The sequence below is a fragment of the Dama dama genome, chromosome 11 (genome assembly GCF_033118175.1).
Source record: "Dama dama isolate Ldn47 chromosome 11, ASM3311817v1, whole genome shotgun sequence".
In the NCBI taxonomy this organism is placed as follows: Eukaryota; Metazoa; Chordata; class Mammalia; order Artiodactyla; family Cervidae; genus Dama; species Dama dama.
Window position 1 is genome coordinate 91988208 of NC_083691.1, and position 17009 is coordinate 92005216.

The window sequence follows — 17009 nt, forward strand, 5'->3', positions numbered from 1 at the left end:
TTTTTTATAAAAGCTGAAAATTTTTTAATATTTCTGTCATTTCACAAAACATCTTTTGTTGACATTCTACAAATTATACCATCCAATAATGTTCCAATACTTTCTTCTTGTTTAGATAGTTTATATACCTGTAAGCATAAAAGACAGATTATGACATGCTGACATATTCATGCACTACTAATTTTCATTAAACACATATATGTGACCTAATGTATTACTCAATTATTGGGATAATGGGATGGAATCACAATGTGATTAAGGTATGTAAAGTAGACAGCAATTCATCACTTATGTCAAAAGTTTCAACTGAAGTTATAGTGGTAACTCTCTAAACATCAAAACATTTGTACCAATTTTAAAAGCACACATCTAGACATTAACTTCATACTATATTTTACATTTCAAATGTAAGCTTGATATTTAAAGTTATCTATTCTTTTTAAAAGAATGTCTTTATCAACTAAGTTTCTAATTATATCTTAAGTAAATCTGCATTTCTTTCTATCTCTAATCATTTTTCAAGTAATTTTTAATTATATTAACCTTTCCTAAAAGTTAAAACAATATAGAAGCATTGGTGATCAATAAGCAAACAGTCTATTATTCCATATCTATCATGCTCTTTCTAAAAATATGGGTTTACAAACCTTTTTGACTTCTGTAATATTTGTTATTTCAGGGAGATTTTTCAGAGGAACCTGATGACCTTCTACCTGAGATATCAGGTATTCTTGATTTATTTGTTTTTCACCCTCTTCAATATAAGCAATCAAAACTGAAGTATCATTTGCTGAGATACCAAATTTTTTCAAGGCCTCTGAAATCTAAGGGGTGAAAAAGACAATAAAATCAGTAGTCTCAGCGTCTGAAACCTCTCCCCATTTGTAGCCTTTCCTGGTCAGATTCTTATTTTTCATATCCTAGTGGTTCTCTCTGCCTACAGTTTTGCAACATCCCTTCCTAATCTCTACCACCTCTGCCTCTAGAGTACTCCCTGCTCAAAGCTGCACCTCATTCCCATAGAATCGAGCCTCGACTTTGACTGGATGCACAAATGCCCCTCCCCCTGGACCCAGTGATCCTCTAGCCACACACTCCTGCCGTCCAGCCAGTGGGGACTGTTTGGGGCTCCCATCCTTTCATACTGTTCTTGCTTGTGCCCACACTTTGTCCTCTACCTGGACTGCCTTCATCTTTCAAGGGTCCAGTTCAAATGTCACTCCTTTAGCACTTTCCTCCTTATAGAACAAATTGCTTCTTTGTTCCCACAGATTTGCATTATTATTCCATTATATCAATTATCTTAGGGCATTTGAACTTTGTCTTGTTCATCTGCCTTTCTCGGGAACATTTCTGACCCTAGACTGGAACAGGGACAAGCTCAACACATGTTTATGAACTGCAGTCTCTTGAGTTATTTCAGTGATCTCAAAGAAACAATTACCCAGTAATTTTCCCCAAGATACTGGGGAATTCTATTACTACACATTTTATAAATTTTTCAAACATCTGTATTTTAAACCATGCCACAGGTTTCCTAACCTTTCTCACTATCTCAGCACTTGATTGTGTTTAGTAGTAGTAATAATTAAACTTCATTAGCAAAATTAGTTGGTTTTTTAAAAAATACACCCAGGTGGAATGTTTTTACCTCAAAAACTTTACTATCAGTATCTCAAACACAAATTCTTCCTATGTGCTGCGTGTATGAGCATGTGTTAAGAGCTAGTCTAGGTACCAGGCAGACTTCTGGTATATGGAAAAGACATGGTTCTACCCTCAAAGAGTTTATAGGGGGAATGAAAGATGTGCATGGCAACACACAAACACCCAGGCCTCACTGTTTATCATTAGATTTAAATAGCATTCTCCTGACTCTGTATGTCAGGAAGGACAAATAAAACTATCCTCACTTAATTCAGCTAATCTTCATGTGAGTGACTCCAAAGCTTACTTGTCTAGTAGGACGCAATGCTAAACCTCAACTCTCTGTCCAACACTCACTCTTCACTGTTATTTTGGTTTGTTACCAGCAACAGGCTCCAAGCCAACACTGAGGCACACACAGGCTACCATGACAAGGTCAACAGATATAAAGAAAGTATATATTCCATATTAATTACATTGTTATTTGGGGAAAGATTGAAAATAACTTCAGTGGATAGAGTTCTTGTCTTCATCTTCCCCAGTTTGTAGAGGTGAACTGCTTTGTTTGCGGCCACAATTATCTGAAATGGATCAACAATCTGCCAAAGAGAACAAAAAGAATTACACACAAGAATCTGGAGGACTCTGGCGGATACCACCCTGTACCACGGTGACTCCAGTGTTAGGCGGTTTTACTTCATCACAATTTCTATATTTTCAAAATTTTCAAAATCTCAAGGGCCTCAGTGTTTAGAAAAATCACAGAATTTTACAGCTGCAGGCAATTAAGATACAAAAAGTTTTGAAACAACTTATTGAGGACTATTATTATGGGAAGGGCCATATTCTCAACATTTACACTTTATTTTCTATTCTACTCAAAACTACCCTATTTGATACCTTTATTATTTTTCATGTGCAATAAATGCAGAAACCAAGGCAAAGAAGGGGTTGGAATTTCAGTTCTGCCACTTACCACCAAGGGAACCTGGGCAAATTCCTTAGCATTTTATCTTTTAGAAGCAGATAATCATCTCACTACTTCATAGAGTTGTTGTGAAAATTAAGTGAGTTAGCAGTATATATAAAGAACTTACCAAATAAGCTCTGTATAAAGGTTGGCTACCACATGCTCAAAGTCGTAATCAAGGGCATAACTGGGATTTAAGTCCTGGTGATTCTACCACTATGCAATGCCTCCTTTACAGAGATTTCCTAGGTCAGACAAGAAGATGGATATCTAGGCATCTGCCATCATATCAGAGGGAGACCACCTTTCACGTCTCCTAGCTCAGGGCTCTGCACTGTTCGGTTGAAGGCTGGCCAAATCTGAATCCACTCTACAGGTTAGACAAGTCCTTTTTACTTGAAGACTGGGCTAACCCATAACACCATGAAAAATCATCAGATTCTTAAACTCCCCATAAAGCTCACTCATTGCCATGAGTACTTACCACTGTAGGGTTTATTAATGAGCCATCAATGGCACCTTCCATGGCCTTTTTTCTCAAGTCCGCAGCATTTTTTACATCTTTAAATAACAGAAGGGTCACCCTGTATTCAGGAAATAGGTCCAGCTGATGTGTTAACTGCATTTCATAGATAAGCAGGATGCTACTGCACAAGACCAAAAGACCAAAAGTTAACAACTGTAAGTCACTAACAAATATCCTTGCTCACAATTACAGTATTATAACTTTAATAATAAGATGCAGAACTGTTAAACTTGAAAAACCAACCCCCAAACATCTAGCAGCCTCATGACAGACTGTCTTCCTAACCCTGCTAAGCTGTTCTAGCTTCCTTCCTGGGAAAGGATCAAGGGCCAACACCAGGTCCCCTGGTTGTACAGATAAGGCAGGCTCTGGGTGAGGGGGAGCTTCTCAACAGGCAACTAGGAGCAGAATACCAAACGCTGTTTAGACCACAGGTTACTTACAGCATTAAGGAACCTCACTCCAACTTAGTCTTTTTAGCTTTCTAATCTCACCATTTTATTTATATTTTGGCAGAATCTAGACATAAATATAGACTTCCCTGGTGGCTCAGAGTTTAAGTTAAAGCGTCTGCCTGCAATGCAGGAGACCTGAGTTCGATCCTTCAGCTGGGAAGATCCCCTGGAGAAGGAAATGGCAACCCACTCCAGTATTCTTGCCTGGAGAATCCCATGGACGGAGCCTGGTGGGCTACAGTCCACGGGGTCGCAAAGAGTCGGACACGACTGAGCGACTTAACTAACTAACTAAGACATAAATATAAGGCAGAAAACAATCTTAAAGAAGAAAGTATGACACAACTCAAAGATAGTCATTACATACATGGGAATTTAAGCCTAGAGGGTACAATTCTTAAATAGTAACACCCTTTATAGACATAAATTTAACAAGAAAAGGACAGGGTATATACAAAAACATAAAAGCAGCATAAACAACAAATAACTGAGAGACATAATCTATCTTTGAACGAAAAAACTAACCACTGCAAAAATATAATCTTTAAAACAATTTCAATTAAAGTCTCAAAGAGATATTTAGGTGAGGCAATTTTATATAGGTTCACTTTATCCTTTTACCTAGGAAGTTTTATTTCCACCATTTTTCTGAAGGAATAAATTGGCAATCTGAAGATTTATGTAATAAGATGTTTTTCTTATCATCCTAAGAGTAAAAGGTTGAAAACCTACCTAACTAGTAACAGGCCCAACTACAGCAGCTTTACTGATCAACCACTAAAACCTGTAGTCTTGAAGAGTAGTTAAGGCTGCGTAAATATAGTAATAAATAACATTAAGTACTTAACATCTGATTGGAAAACAAAACACAAAATGTGGCATAATATGTGGGTTTTTAAAAATGTACACAAAAAGAAAACTACTGAAAAAAACAACAAAATGTTATCTTTGACTTGCTGGAATTATATCTGATTTTTTCTGTTACAATCTGGAAAAATAAAATTGTGAATAATGTCTTGGCACAGTAGGGCCATCCAATCTTTATTATCATGATAACATCCAATGGAAAAAAATATTTACATAGAATGTATACCCAATTCTACAAAAAAAAAAAAAAAAAAAAGGGCTCAGAAAACAAAAACATAAAGGAAGCACACCAAAATATGGCCATCTTAGGTAGCAGAATTAGAGATAATTTTGTTTTCTAGAAAAAATATTTTTGCATGTTCTGAATTTTCTACAGCGAGCACACAAAAGATAACGAGTACATATAACCAGGGAGGAAACAATTTTTTTCTGGGCTTTGTTTTTACAGTAGGGGGGAAAGGGCGCCTATCAAACGTCAAAAATGGTTTTGGTTTGTTTTATATAATTCACTCACTTAGGTCAGAAACTTCGAACCATCGCTGGATACTTACCTCCCACTCAAATCCCATATCTTAAGCAAAACTCTTTTCAATTTTTAAGTATCACTTTGAAGGGTCCAATTCTCTCCCATACCTACTCTGCCACCGCCGTTGGCCACCTTCTCTCAACAGCGGTGACCTCCTAGAAGAAGAGGTCGCCTCACAATTCCTTCCCTCCTATCATCCAACCTCCACCCGGGAATCAAAGCGATCTTTTCAAAATGTACACCAAGTCTTGCCCTGCTATAAAGTCCCTTTATGTCACGGAGTCCCAAACTCTGTGATCTGAGACCTTCCTCCCTCTTCCACTTCCTAGCGAACCCTGCAGACCGCGCTCATTCCCCCACCGCCGCACTGGCCCTCCCAGCTTGTCACCACCGCTAGTCCCTACCCAGCACGCCCCCTCGGACAGGCAGTTACTCTGAATCAATCCTCCCTCCCTTCGACTGGCCAGTAAGAGCCCATTTACCAGCGCTCCCAGGACCCCAGGACTAGTCTCCTATTCTACGAGCTCCTCTGTTACAACTTTGGCGAGTCTCAGGCTCATCGTCCGCCCTCGAAGGGAGGCTGAGCCGATCACTGCCGGGCTGCATCCCCGGACCCGACCTTGGCAAACGCTCGATAAACGAGGGCGCGGGGAATCACAGGTATCATCTGGAAAATCACTGCTCTCCAGTTCCCACCCGACCCGGCCAGCGCTATGGCGCCAGGAGTACTCACCGTCGCGTCCCCTTCCGTCTCGTAATATCTTCCCCACGGAAACAAAGCGCTCAACGTCCGGGAGATTGCCGCAGCTGCGCTCCTTCCTCGCCCTGCCCGACCCTGCAGTGTCTTTGCAGGTCTGGGTCGGAGGAAGGTTCTCGGCTACCTCCTTACACAGAGTGTTTCGCGGGCGTCAGTCGCGTCTGCTGACCCGAAGGGGAGCAGGAGCTCCGTCCGCCCCTTCCGATGAGAGGGGCGGCGAGGCTCCTCCGGCCGGACCGGAAGCTGAGTGTGGCTGTTCGCCGCGTCCTTAAGCCGCTTGGCCTTGACATCCTGTTTCGTCCAGTGAGAAGAAAAGTAATGGCTCCAATGAGCTCTACATTTGTCTCCGCTGCTCGAGATTAGACAGTTTTTTTTCGAGGCAAGCAGGACTCAGTTTTTTTCTTGTTCTGGGTGAGGTCCACTTGGCCAGGATCTCCTGGAGCCGAGAGCGCTCGGCGATCTGCCTCGGGTACTTGAGAGAGGTACAACCTCTTCATCCAGCAGGCTCACAAGTCTGATTGCCATCCCTGGTATATCAGCCTCCGAAAGAGGTCATCCTAATGATTTTATTCCATGTTATTCTAACATGTTATTCTTCCATGTTTTTATGCTTGGGGGCTCATCTGGGTCAATACTTTTCTTTAAACAAAAAGATAAATAATAAATAGTATAGATATGTTCTATGGAGAAAAAACTAGAGAATAGGGTGTAATGTCAGGCCGTGAGTATTAGTATTTAAAATAGGATGGTTAAGAAAGATCTCACCAAAAAGGGCCATTTGTGACTGGAGGAGGTCTGGAAGCAGGTCTGTGTGTATCTGAAGAGCAGCAATTCCAGGGAACAGAGAGTTAAAAGACTGAGAATAGATATGGTCTCATTTAAGAAAGCACAGAGAACCGTGGTGGATTGAGCCCAGTGGGAATATATATGAAATTATATATTCTGAGGAAAGACTGGTATCCAGATTATACAACCAACTCCAATTTGAAAATAGTAAGAGACACAACCTGATTAAGGATAGATGACACAATTGAACACATTTTAGGAAAGATACATGAAAGGCCAATAAAAACATGAAAAGATGCTCATCATTAAAAACATAATGAGTTATTACTACATACTCATAAGAATGCTAAAATTTGAAAGACCTTAAAAATTTTAAATATCAAGTGTTGTCAAACATCCAGAACTGGAACCTTCACATATTGCTAATCCGAGTATAAAATAAAAATAGTGTAACCACTTTGGAAAAGAGTTTGGCAGTTTCTTAAAAAATTAAATGCATGGCGCTAGTGTTAAAGAATCCACCTGCCAATGCAGGTGATGCAAGAGACTGCTGGTTTGATCCCTGGGTCAGGAGAATCCCCTGGAGAAGAGTATGGCAACCCACTACAGTATTCTTGCCTAGAGAATCCCATGGACAGAGGAGCCTGGCAGGCTACAGTCCATAGGGTTAAAAAGTCGGACACGATTGAAACAATGAGCACACTCTCTTGCACGTGCATACTTACCATATGCAGCAGTTTCACTCCTTGGTATTTAACCAGGAGCAGTGAAAACGTGTCCACCCAAAGGCTTGAACATGAATGTTCATAGCAACTTTACTCATGATGGCCCCAAACTGGAAACAATCCAGTGCCCAATAATACATGAATGGATAAACAAATTGTGGTAAATTCATGTCATGAAATACTATTCATTAATAAAAGGAATGAACATACTTGCAACATGGGTCAATCTAAAAACATGCTCAGGAAAAAAGCAAAGTAAAATTGTTACTGTACAATTCCATTCCTACAAAACTATAGGAATTGCAAATATAGCAAATTTATTCTAGAATGAAAGCAAATTAGTGGTTGTTAGGGATGGGGGAGTGGGAGACACTGAAAAAAAACCCAAAGGGAACCTTTGCGATGAAGCCAATGTTCTATATCCTGATTTTGTGTTAATTACAAGGGAACTTGTGTTAAAATTCATTAAATTAAAATTAAAATTTAAATAAATTAAAAATCATCATTTTAAAGAGTACATTTTATAAAATTTCTCAGTAAAGTCGATTTAAAAATAGACATAAAAAAAAGTTGTCCAGTTCAAAGTGACTTGTCTGTGACCACCAAAAGACCACCAAAAGCTGGAAACAACCCAAACCCTTGTTAAGTGAATGAACAAATTGTATATCCATACAATGGAACACAACTCTGCAGTAAAAAGGAAATCAACTATTACTACATACAATAACATGGATAAATTTCAAAGTTATGCTGAAAAAAAATCAGACATAAAAATAGTGTATCCTATGATTCCATCATTTATATAGAACAGGTCCTACTGAAACACAAGAAACTATATTCAATATTCTGTGATAAACCATAATGGAAGAGAATATTAAAAGGAATAGAATATATATTCAATATATACGTAGAGCTGATTCACTTTGCTGTAGAGCAGAAACGAACAACATTGTAAGGCAACCACACTTCAATAAAAAAACTAGTTTAAATAAAATGGAAATTAAATTTGCTGAATTACTTCATAAGGAAATAAAAAAATGCCTTGTGTCAGGCTGTTGAAAATGTTCTCTCTTGAACATAATCTCTAACAGATGAAAAGAAGGCTCTCTAACGTTTCCACTTTCTATGATCTATCCTTTGACGTCATTAATATTCCCTTATAATCTCTGTGCATGTGGTCACAGTTGGTCTCATGAGGTAGTTCTACTACTCTTGATTTCTGAAATCATTAATGTCGATATATTAGCAACCACTACCACCTACTTGTGGAGCAGGAAATGGCAACCCACTTCAGTATTCTTGCCTGGGAAATCCCATGGACAGAAGAGCCTGGTGGGCTATGGTCCATGGGGTTGCAAAGAGTCAGACATGACTTAGTGACTAAATAACAATTCTATTGGGGGTATATGAGAACAGAGTGGTGAGGGTGAGGAACAGGCTTCACAGTGAGCCAAAAAGACAAAGGTTGTTTGGTATATGTGTTCATTCAGCAGGCTGGTTCTTCTCTGGAAGGCTTGGAAGGAAAAGCCATTCCAAGCGTGTCAGGAATCCTCTGGCCCTTATAAATTCCTGAATATTCAGGAATTAAGAGAGGCACGCCTTTCCCGGGGCTGAGGAATCCAGGCATTTCCTTTGTTAGTTTCTCATTATGGTGATAAGTACCCTCTTCTCTCTTTAATTGGGATCGCCTTGTGTTTTGTAAGTCTGGAATTTTAATCTTTCTCTTTTCTGAGAATAACTACATTGTAAGACAGTATATGCCGACACCATGTTGATTAAAACACCTTTGCTCCATCAGAGCTTTGGTCCCCGTGTCTTTCTTTCTTTCTTCTCTCTATTTCTGGCTGATTCCCTGGAGCGCAAAAGCCGGCTGCGTAACCCAGGGAATATTAGCTTCTTTCCTTCTTTCACTCTCTCATCATCGACTCCCGACCACCAGGTTCTGGTCCAATAAAGGACCAACACAAGAGTATTCCACAGGAGGGAAAATGGAGGGGGCATTCACCTGCTAGGCTCCCTTCTCTCTTCTGCATTTCATTATTTAAGGCTCCTCACACGGGAGTCAACTGCTCTACACTTCTGTACATCATCTCACCCTTCCATGGCAGCTCATAAAGCCAGAGCTTGTGGCCTGATATGCAGCATTTCCTCCAACTCCAAAGTGGAGGGATGGCCGATAACAGAGAGGGCTTCATATGGGGGCTGTAAGGGCCATGCAGGCCCAGAGTTTAACTTGGGCTCCAGTCAGCTTAGGGAGTGCTAGGTTTGCCTGCAAAGGCAAAACTGGGGAGCATGGGCCAGGTGGCACATGGCACTTTCAGGAAGGAGGAGGAGACCATTCTTGGGACCTGTATTTCACATAACAGGATATAAGTGAAATAAATGCTGAAGAGTCCTACAAAGTACCTTGTAGCTAAAGGAGTAATTCAGTAGGTGGGTAAGGTTGGGAGAGATGGCTTTACTGAGGAGATGGGGCTTCGAGAATGATTTGCCCATAGAGGCTGTAGGAGAGCTGTTACAGCCAAGGAACAATTGGAAAGACAAAGACACCATGGCCTAAGTGTGTATGTGCTCAAGAACTGCTGGTACACTGAAGAATGGAGTGGAACATGGCAGAGGCTTTGAAAAGTCAGCTGGGAGTCGGATCACACAAGGCCTTGACAAGGAGTTGGAAATGGATTCTAAAGATCATAAGCCATTCAAAATTTTCAAGAGGGGAATAACATTCATGAGTTTGTTTTAGGATATAATTCTGGGGCAGCTGTTAGAATTACACTAGAAAGGTGGTTCAGACAGGATCCTAAGAAGGGCTTCCTCCATAGTAGGAGTGTCTGTAGTTGACTGTGTGGGTCCAGATCATGACTTAGGGCACTGAGTGGCCTACAATCCTGGGATGTGATGCCTAAAAATCAAGCTTACCAGACTGATGTTAAACCCAAAACTCATTTAATTGACGAAGTCTCATTGTACTGGCTAGACTGAACTCATATCTGTATCTCTACTCACCACCCAAACCCCAACAAAAAAGAAAAACTCCCAAAGATTAAAAACTCACAAGAGAAGGGGAGGGATGATAAGTGGTAGATGAGAGAGAGTGTAGTAAAAATTTCAAAGATATTAACTGTCAAAATGGAGAAAAACAGGGTTTCCCTGGTGGCTCAGTGGTAAAGAATCCACCTGCCAATGCAGGATTGATCCCTTGTCCAGGAAGATCCCACATACTTCGGAACAACTAAGCTTGTGTGCCACAACTGTTGAGCCTGTGCTCTGGAGCCCAGGAGCCCTAGAGCCCGTGCTCCACAAGAGACGCCGCCTCAATGAGAGGCCTGTGCACTGCAACTGGAGAGTAGCCCCACTTGCTGCAACTAAAGGAAAGCCGGTCTACCAGCGAAGACCCAGCACAACCAAAATAAATAAAAAAAAAAAATTTTTTTAAGGGCTTAGAAAAAAAATGGACAAAATAAAACCTGATTCTGTGCAGCAAGGGGAAGTTAAAAATAGCAAGGTGAGTGACCGCCTTTTTACAAGTCTACCATACATGAGCAGTTTCCATCAGCTCTGAGTGCTCAAATCTCAAGTACTAAACAACAGGCAAAAATCACCAGATGTTCCAAGATCACATCTAACAAGAGAGAAAGGAGTCAACCGAAACCAAAAACAGCTGATACAGAGAACAGAAGAAACTTAAAAACTGATAACTTTAAAGAGAGAAAAGATAATGCATTCATTAAAAATAAAAGAATGAAGTGCCAGGGACAGATAGCCATTCAGAAAAGAAGAGCTAGCTCTTGGAAATTAAAAACATATAGCAGAAAAAATAGACATAATATATGTAGCAAAAAACCAACAGAAGGGTAGAAATAAAGCTGAGAAAATTTGTGATTTAAAAAAAAATGAAAAAGATTAAAAATGGAAAATAAGAGACAAAAATACAATTAACTTAAGAGATACATTTCAGAAAATCAAATAGTCAACTAATAGAAGTTCCCCCAAAAGAAAACAGAAGGTAGTGCTCACCGGCAGCACATATACTAAAATTGGAACAATATAGAGATTAGCATGGTCCCTGAACAAGGATGACATGCAAACTGGGGAAGCGTTCCACTTTTTAAAAAAGAAAAAAGATATAGAGAAGATAAAGTGAAAAAAATCTTCCCCAGAACTGATGCACATGGCCTGCCAGACTGGAAGGCCTCATTTGCATTATGAATTTTAAAAATACCCACACTAGGGACTTCCCTGGTGGTCCAGTGGTTGAGAATCCACCTTTCAATGCCAGGAGACATGGGTTCGATCTCCTATCTGGGAAGATGCCACGCGCTGTGGAGCAACTCAGCCTGTGAGGCACTACTACTGAGCCCCTGCTCTAGAACTCTCAAGCTGAAACTACTGAAGCCCATGTGCCCTAGAGCCTACAATCAGCAACAAGAGAAGCCTGCACGCCGCAAGAGTAGCCCCTGCAAGCCACAACTAGAAAAAGCCCTCACGCAGCAATGAAGACCCAGTGCAGCCAAAAAAATTACCCACGGTAAGTCATATCATGGTATTTCAGGACACTTGAGATAAAGATCCTAAAGCTTTCGGAAATAAAAATTACAGGTCACAAATAAAAGTTCTGGGATCAGAACTGTTACTGTTGTCCAGTTGCCCAATCGTGTCCGACTCTTTGTGACCCCATGGACTGCAGCACAGAAATCAGAATAGCACAGGGTTTTAAATAGCAACAATGAACTATGGAAAAATAATGAATAAATGCATTTTAAACTGCCTACCTACAAATGTATAGCATATCAACTTATCAATGCAGTGAAAGAATAAAATAAACCCATTTCAGACATGCAAAAGCCTCAAAAAGTTTGCATCCCATTAATCCTTGGGAAACCATGGAAGAATATGCTCCACCACACAGGGAAGTAAACCTGTGGATCCAGGAAACAGAAGAAACACAGAAGAAATGACCACGGCGAAGGCAAAGAGAAATCCCAGGGCAAGAGCTGTGCCCCTGGTGTAGAGAACAACCACCATGTACCTGTCATAGGTTGAGTTGTGTCCCTGTGAAAGCTGTATGTTGATGTCATCCTAACCACATGGTCTTCAGAATGTGACTGTACTTGGAAGATGGGGTCTTTAAAAAGTTAAGTTTAAATGAGTTCATTAGGGTGGACACAATACAGTGTGACTGGTTTCCATAAAAGAAAAGGAAATCTGGACATAGATACAGAGGGAAGACCAAGTATAGACCATATATAGACAAATGACCAAGATGGTCATTTACAAGCCAAGGAGGCCTCATAAGAAACCAGCCTTGCTGATACCTTGATCATGGACTTCTGGCCCCCAGAGCTGTGAAAAAATAAATATCCAGTGTTTAAGACACCTAGTCTCTGATTTTTTTTTTTTTTTTTAATGGCAGTCCTGGCAAACAGTGCCCAACCTAGACCAAGTCAAGAACAAATCCAAATAACCCAAGAAAGATTTCAAACAATAAAAGAGTCTGATGTGTTTACCCTATCCACATTAGGTCTACAGGAAAAGACACAAAAATGTAGGGGCAAAAATGGCATAAGAATAACCATGGTACATCATGGTTCAGAGGTGAACACTTACCTAGAAAATAACATAAACTTAGGATATTGATTTAACCAAAAGTTGGAAAATAACTATACTAAAAATATGCAAGGAACAGAAGTGTGTATGTGAAAAAATGAAAGAGCTAAAAAATACTCATCTACAGTAGGAAAGCAACAGAAAGTACTAGAGACTGAAAAATCAAGAAGTGGTCATATAAGCCTAGTATTTTTTTTTTTTTTTTTTTTTAGTGGAGTGCAGTTTATTACACCGGCGGGCCCAAGGCAGAGTCTCTTAGCCAAGGGCCCCGACCAGCATTTGTGAAAATCTTTTATACCCCATGTGTACGTGTCCAAACCCACCAGCCCAAATCCCTTGAGGCTTACAAAGGAAGGGTAAATACAATCACAATAACCCCATCATTCACGTGTTTTGTGTTCAAACAGTTAATAATCAATAAGCCTGTGGTTACATTCCGATAGATACTGTCTGGAGGCAGGGGTGATTAGTGTCTGTTTTCTCTTAGGCAGAGTAACCTGGATGTGATCTTCAAGATTCCCCTGCCCAGAGGGGATCGTATCCTTCCATTGTCATTCCCACAGGTGCTAAGCACAGAGTTCAGAGTCCATTGGAGAGGCGGCCTAGCACGATCAGCACGGACAGGCCTGAGATGGGAGTCCAGGCCCTATGAATTCCTTCTTCATTCCCCCCTCCTGATGCTCTTAGTTTCCATAACGAGCATCATTTATTGAGATATATTGTACCTTAGCCCTCCCGCCACCCACATGAGAGAATGCTATCAACTTCTGGGTTACAAAATTCACAAGGCATTGTAGGAAGCAGGGCCCACAAAGCAGTATGATCAAGATTACTATAACAACAGTTCATTAGACATGACTTTCACTTGATTTTGCATATCCTCCAAGGCAGTAGATACATTTTCAGACAGGTCAGGGATGTACACACATTCATGCAAGTCCCCCCTTGGGCTACTGTGAGTATGTCTAATGCCATCCTATTTTGAATTACTGCCTTCCTCATCTGAATCTGTTCTTCGTTCAAAGCTTGAATAAGCCTAGTATTTAAATAACAGGCAAACATTAGATAATAATGCAAAAATACATAAAGTGTTGCCCTTGCGGAGTGACAATCAGGGGGTAGGGCAGGTGTGCTAATGGGAAGACTACTCTTTTTCATAAATATCTCAGTAGAACTATTTGAATTTTAAACGACATACAGGAGAAGAGTCATGTGGTCACTGGGCCGGGGAAATGGCGGCCCCAGGAGACAGCGGGGCTTCGGGTGGAGGAGGCAGCACAGAGGAAGCATTTATGACCTTCTACAGTGAGGTCAAACAAATAGAGAAGAGAGATTCAGTTCTAACATCCAAAAATCAGATTGAAAGACTGACTCGTCCTGGTTCTCCCTACTTCAATTTGAACCCGTTTGAGGTTCTTCAGATAGATCCTGAAGTGACAGATGAAGAAATAAAAAAGAGGTTTCGGCAGTTATCCATACTGCTGCATCCTGACAAAAATCAAGATGATGCTGACAGAGCACAAAAGGCTTTTGAAGCTGTGGACAAAGCTTACAAGTTGCTACTGGATCAGGAACATAAGAAGAGGGCCCTGGGTGTAATTCAGGCAGGAAAAGAATACGTGGAGCATGCTGTGAAAGAACGAAAAAAGCAATTAAGAAGGAAGGAAAGCCCACAAATGTGGAGGAGGATGACCCTGAGCTGTTTAAACAAGCAGTATACAAACTGACAATGAAACTCTTTGATGAGCTGGAAATTAAAAGGAAAGAGAGAGAAGCCAAAGGGATGCATGAAAGGAAGTGACAACGGGAGGAAGAGACTGAAGCTCAAGAAAAAGTCAAACGAGAACGGGAGTGGCAGAAAAATTTTGAGGAAAGTCGAGATGGTCGCATGGACAGCTGGCGAAACTTCCAAGCCAATACAAAAGGAAAGAAAGAGAAGAAAAACCGGACCTTCCTGAGACCACCAAAAGTAAAAATGGAGCAGCCTGAGTGACCGCCAAGGGTCACGGCCCAGAACCTTCCCCAACTGTCCCCCTCCTGCTTTGAAGGACTCATTCTTTCCTCCCATTTTCACCCCAACACAGAGTAGTATTTGCTTTTTAGTCCATTTTGTTTTCAATACAATTTAATACCGATCAGAGTAATTCTTTTGTACACTGAAACGAGGGGCTCGGTTTAAAAACATACCCGTCCCACCCTCACCTCACAGACCAACTGGGGCTGGAAGGTGCTGCCTTCTCTTCCCACAGCCTGTAACTTCATGTTTTGTACTTCACCGAAGTGCGATGGTTAGAAATGTCGTGTGTAGTTTGTGGAAATCATCCAGTTAAACACACTGCTGACTCTGGTGTTGCCGTGACTTCAGAGGCCAGCCTGGGCCACCTTACGAGGCCCCTTGGCTTCGGTTGCTCGCTTCTGGGTGTGGCGTCCTTCGAAGCCCCAGATCAGATGGCAAGGCCGCAGACACCCAGAGCGGTCACTGGACGCCCCGACGTCCCTGGAGTTTGCATGTGCTTTCCCATCTGACTGGCCAACCCGCGTGGCCTGAGGCTCCAAGCTACCTAACCTGTTCACTTTCCAAAGAGCGAGCCGTGCTCCATCCCGTACTGTGGTGTCCTCGCCTGTCTGCATTTGTTAGTGGTAATATTCTGTATGTGTAATAAATTTTTATACCCTAAAAAAAATAAATAAACTACATACGTGTGTGTGTGTTTTTCTTCTATGTGTTTTTTGATGTGATGAAAATAAACAATGTAAAAGCTTAAACAGACCACGACACAGCTTTAAAAGAGGAGGTTGCTGGTCCCTTTAGCCAGAGGTCTTTCAGTGGTATGATGTGAGCAGAAGCCAAAACCACAGTGTGTTGAAGAATAAATGAGACACAAGAGGAGAGTGGTTATCAACAAGCTGTGCTGATAACTGAAATGAGATGGGGGCAGAGAGGACAACAGGATTAAAGATGGTTTTCCAAGGTGGCACTACTTATATGACACTTGTGCTGCCAACATCCTCCTCAGAAACTGCTTGCCAAGGAACTCTGTAGAATATTAGACTAGTTGGAATCCCATGCCTGTCCCTGGTTGTTCTCTTTCTGCCTCACCAGCTGTCCTGCTCCAATTCTTTCCAAGTGAGCGTTCATGAAGTATGCGAGGAAACAAGAAAAACTTTTGTATCTCTGTTAAATGTGGCGGGTAGAAAGAAAAATGTTCTGAGCCACCCTTTAGATGAAGGTGAGTTAGAGCACCTCCTTAGCGTCAGGTTCCACAGGATGTTCATTTATGAAACACAACAGAGCAAAGAGCCATCACAGGCAGCATCATTCTATGACACAACACTCCAAAATCAGAGGCGTAACAAATGAAGCCAACTTGCCCAAGTATTCATCAAATATCTACCAAGGCTTATGAAGTCAATGAGTTACACCCTTTCTTGAGCAAACAAAGGTTTCTGGCTTCCTCTGCAACTAAAAATAATTAATACCTCCCAAATGATCCATCCGTGTGTTCTAGAGGTAAAACCAGCTAAGAGATAACTTAGAAAAAGTCAAGGTCAGGCACCATCCCACGGTGAGAGGCTAGTAGAAAAAGACTGCAGCAGGTTACGTTCAATAGGAAAGCAATAACTTAAGGAGCCATGCAAGTCTCCATGGATATCGCAGGCTTTAAATGTCACATCTTATTCTGTTCATCAAGCAATCTTTACAGTCTACAAAAGTTTTTAAGTTTTCTGAGTAGCTCTACCCAATTGATAACAGTTACCCTGTCAGGTAAATTACTCAGCATTAAGTATTTAGGTGTATCGATTGGGCTTTCCTGCTCAACTGACACTCTCCAAGTTTATCCATTCCTGTGTTAGATGGCCTATCTGAAAATTTAGTGAAAGGAAGCTGCCAATAAAACAACAGATTGACAATGAAAGAGATGTCTAATGACAAAAATACTACAACTAATCACAAGTAGTGATTAGGTTCTAAAGAGATTATCTCCTAGGTAAATCTTAACAAAAATATTGAACAGTTAGGAGTTAGGAGGAGAAAAAAGATATCCTAGTGATTGGGTCAGTAACAGAATATGACAAAAACATGTTTCTGCATGCACACACACACATACAGACAGACACACTAACACCACAAGTTTAGTCAGG

General features: G+C 40.9%; 1 protein-coding gene, 1 non-coding gene and 1 pseudogene across 12 annotated transcripts; 2 read left to right on the top strand and 1 right to left on the bottom strand.

Annotated features, from left to right (window-relative positions):
• TPRKB (TP53RK binding protein) lies at positions 1-6033 on the bottom strand. Of its 11 annotated transcripts, none has more exons than XM_061155735.1 (5): positions 5725-6033; positions 3102-3261; positions 2124-2246; positions 648-824; positions 1-128 (listed from the first exon to the last, which is right to left on the bottom strand). In XM_061155735.1, the coding sequence occupies exons 2-5, from the start codon at positions 3240-3242 to the stop codon at positions 42-44; spliced, it is 528 nt and encodes a 175-aa protein (XP_061011718.1). In that variant the 5' UTR covers positions 3243-3261; positions 5725-6033; the 3' UTR covers positions 1-41. The 11 variants fall into 11 exon arrangements, with proteins under 11 accessions (XP_061011718.1, XP_061011714.1, XP_061011720.1 ...); XM_061155731.1 differs by having other exon boundaries at positions 3102-3264; positions 5725-6030; XM_061155737.1 differs by lacking the exon at positions 5725-6033 and adding an exon at positions 5611-5724.
• Positions 6034-11268: 5235 nt separating this feature from the next.
• LOC133065678 (U6 spliceosomal RNA) lies at positions 11269-11370 on the top strand. Its single transcript, XR_009694948.1, has one exon. It is a non-coding gene; the product is annotated as a U6 spliceosomal RNA (small nuclear RNA).
• Positions 11371-11922: 552 nt separating this feature from the next.
• Positions 11923-16928, top strand: LOC133065067 (dnaJ homolog subfamily C member 8-like; annotated as a pseudogene).
• The last annotated feature ends 81 nt before the right edge of the window (positions 16929-17009 follow it).